At 45.6% G+C, this 2,903-nt stretch overlaps 1 protein-coding gene across 1 annotated transcript in view; it reads left to right on the plus strand.

The window, feature by feature from the left end:
- Positions 1-2,632, plus strand: part of LOC101850036 — a gene marked incomplete at its 5' end in the record, with an annotated part of 5,731 nt that extends 3,099 nt beyond the window's left edge. The window contains 1 exon segment of the mRNA XM_013088284.2: positions 95-2,632. Within this exon segment, the coding sequence (XP_012943738.1) occupies positions 95-2,315 (2,221 nt within the window).
- Positions 2,633-2,903: the final 271 nt, after the last annotated feature.

Genomic DNA, 2,903 nt, shown 5'->3' on the forward strand with positions numbered 1-2,903 from the left:
TTTTTTATTTTTTATTTTTTATTTGTTGATCGATTGATAGATTGATAGATTTTTAGTTGTATTTTTATTTGTGTTTTGTTGTTTTTTTGTACAGGTATCGAGCCAAACGGAAATCCGTTGCAGTGCTGCCCAACCCATACACCCATATTTCGATCCAGCACTTAGACGAGACAGAACCAACGACATCTGGTCAGTGGGCTAACGGGGGCGCTCACGTAACCTCGCCAAGCAGAAACCAGTCAGATGGTCACATTTCCTTAAACGGGTCAGTCGTCTCTTGGGAGCGTGATGAGAACGACGAGAGCGAGGGAGAGGAGATGGAGGGGAGGAAAAAAGAAAAGAAAGACTACGTAAACTTTGTGCACAAGCTGTCAAGTCAGTTAGAAACCGTCGGAGAGGAAGAGGGTGGTATGTACTCCGACCCTACCTATCTGCCGAGCCTCATCGGAAAGTCAGGCTCGATACAACAGTTGTCCACCAAGGGCATTGAACGCGCTCGCTTCGACTCCATGATGTATCTGCAGCCTGTGACCAACAACGGGGGGTCAAAGTCCGGCAAAGTGGCGTGTCCCCCGCGCCGTGTGCCTAAGGCCAGGTCCGAGTCGAACGTATCTGCCGGGGGAAGCAGCATCAGCAGTGTGACGTCACCGCTCACCGGGGTTTCCAATTTAAAGTGGCAGATGACTTTACCCATCACACACAGAGCCACAAGTGAAGACGATGACGGAGCAAAAGGAGAAGAGGAGAGTGATATCTACATTGACATGAATAAGACGAGCCCCCAAAAACGCATCTCTCTCATTCCGAGCCCGACAATTCATGATGAAATGGATAATAACGACGACAAAGAACTGAATGATTTGCCTTCTGCTCCTCCTCCTCCACCCTGTGGAGTTTCTAAAAAAGGATACATCAACTTCAGGAGGAAAAATGAACCTCAGAGAAAGATATCACAACCAGTTTCAGCGCTGTACGTGAATACACCAAAACGCCTTAACTCTGAGCCCAGCTCTTCGACGGCTGGTGAAGACCTCGAAAAAGGTACAGGCGATATGCAAAACAGCTCTGAACCTAACGACGGCGAAGGCGGGATATACCAAAACCCTGACGAAGCCACGTCTGGTTTCAAAACAAGGTCGATTTCTCTTCAGCAAGGCTCTGTGAAATACATGAACCACAATATGCTCAATCTTAAAGGCGAGGATTGCGTTAAATCTACGGATGAAGAAAGAGATACGTTGAATTCCGACAACGTGTTTGCCACTCTAGACTCCACCTCTCCTACTGACATGGAGGAACAGGGAGGGGTGTATCAAAATTTCTCTGTATTAGGAAGTGAATCTCTTACATCCCAATCACACGATATACCAAAACAGACACAACCAAACTGCAACAACCTTTTAACATCAACGTTTAAGTGCGTTCCGCAACACGATGATCTCAACGTAATCAACAACACAACACGACAGTATTCTGAAGATCTCAACATAGGTGGAAAAACACGAAATGATAGCAAAGATATCAACGCAAAAAGTAAAACGCTTCAGAATACCGAAACAGAGTCGGGTAAATCTCCAAAGCAGATTAAGACATTGCCCAGATCTCCCAGAGCGAAAACAACAACGGGACATGCTCGTCAAATACAAAGAAAACAGTCTTCTCCTAACATCACAGAAAACGGCATTCAACAAACGGGCACACCCCGTTTGGGAAGAAAGAATTCTGAGGATGTGGCAAGTGTACAAACTGATACAGAGGAGTCAGAGGTAGATAGAAATAAACTCAACAAGACCAAGCATAAGCGAGAGTTGGCGCCAAAAGTGGCTCTTGTCCCGATGACAAAGCCAAAGCCTCCCACAAAACCAAAACCCCAGCTTCCAAATCAGCAAATCCACTCAAAGGGAGGTAAGCTCTCGAGCTCACCCTCTGATGCCTCACTAACCAGTGAATCAAACAATTCAGCTGCAACTGGTATCGAGGCAGACTACGTCAACGCTGCTGACGTGACACCGCACACTCAGAACATCCAATCAAAACCTAACAAACTGACAGCATCTACGAATTCTGGCCAAAATTCCTCTCCCAGTCGTAGCCCGAGAGTGGCGACCAGAGAAGCAGCGAGGAAAGGAAAAGGGTCAACGACGAAAGATCTCAATACGTCAACATCGTCCATCGATTCAAACGAGACCCAGCAGTCGGCGCTGTCAAGAGCTCGGAAAATGGCGGCATTCGACAGCAACTCACACGTGAACACAGTGGGGACACTTGACATGGGGGAGCTGCAGAGAGCTCTGAAGTCGACTGCCAAGAAATAGGAATACCGAGTCGTGATGAATGCCATGAGCTTTGTCTGTGGTTCTTCGACAATTCTGGGAGGTTTGAGTTTGACAGTTACAGCTTTCTTAATGTGAATAATAATGTACAAAATCGTCTCAAGATTTGGAAGTAGAGCAATCATTATTATTTTTATCATTATTATTATTATTGCATGTATTAGTATTGTTATTATTATTATTTTTTTTATTAATAATATTATCCTTATTATTATTATTATCATCAGTGGCGGCTCGTGGTTTGTGAAATTGACCGACTATCATTCATATTGATCCCCCCCCCTTCCCACCACCCCACCCTACCTCAACCCCCCTTGGTCTTCCTCTCACCCCCCCCCCCAAAACTGCCCTCCCACACATATGCACACAGAGACACATTTTATCCATCTATCTTTCCTCTGCCCCCCCCCCTCTTTTTCACAAAACAACACACTCACAAACACACGTAAAGCCCTGGGAACAAGGTCCCCTTCCACTAAAAATTCTTATAAATAATGTTAATGTGGCTGATTTTTAGCAGTCTGTAGAAACAGAACCGAATTGCTACCACACCACTGACGCTGCTCCAAG

Source organism: Aplysia californica, unplaced genomic scaffold (genome assembly GCF_000002075.1).
Source record: "Aplysia californica isolate F4 #8 unplaced genomic scaffold, AplCal3.0 scaffold00716, whole genome shotgun sequence".
Classification (NCBI taxonomy): domain Eukaryota; kingdom Metazoa; phylum Mollusca; class Gastropoda; order Aplysiida; family Aplysiidae; genus Aplysia; species Aplysia californica.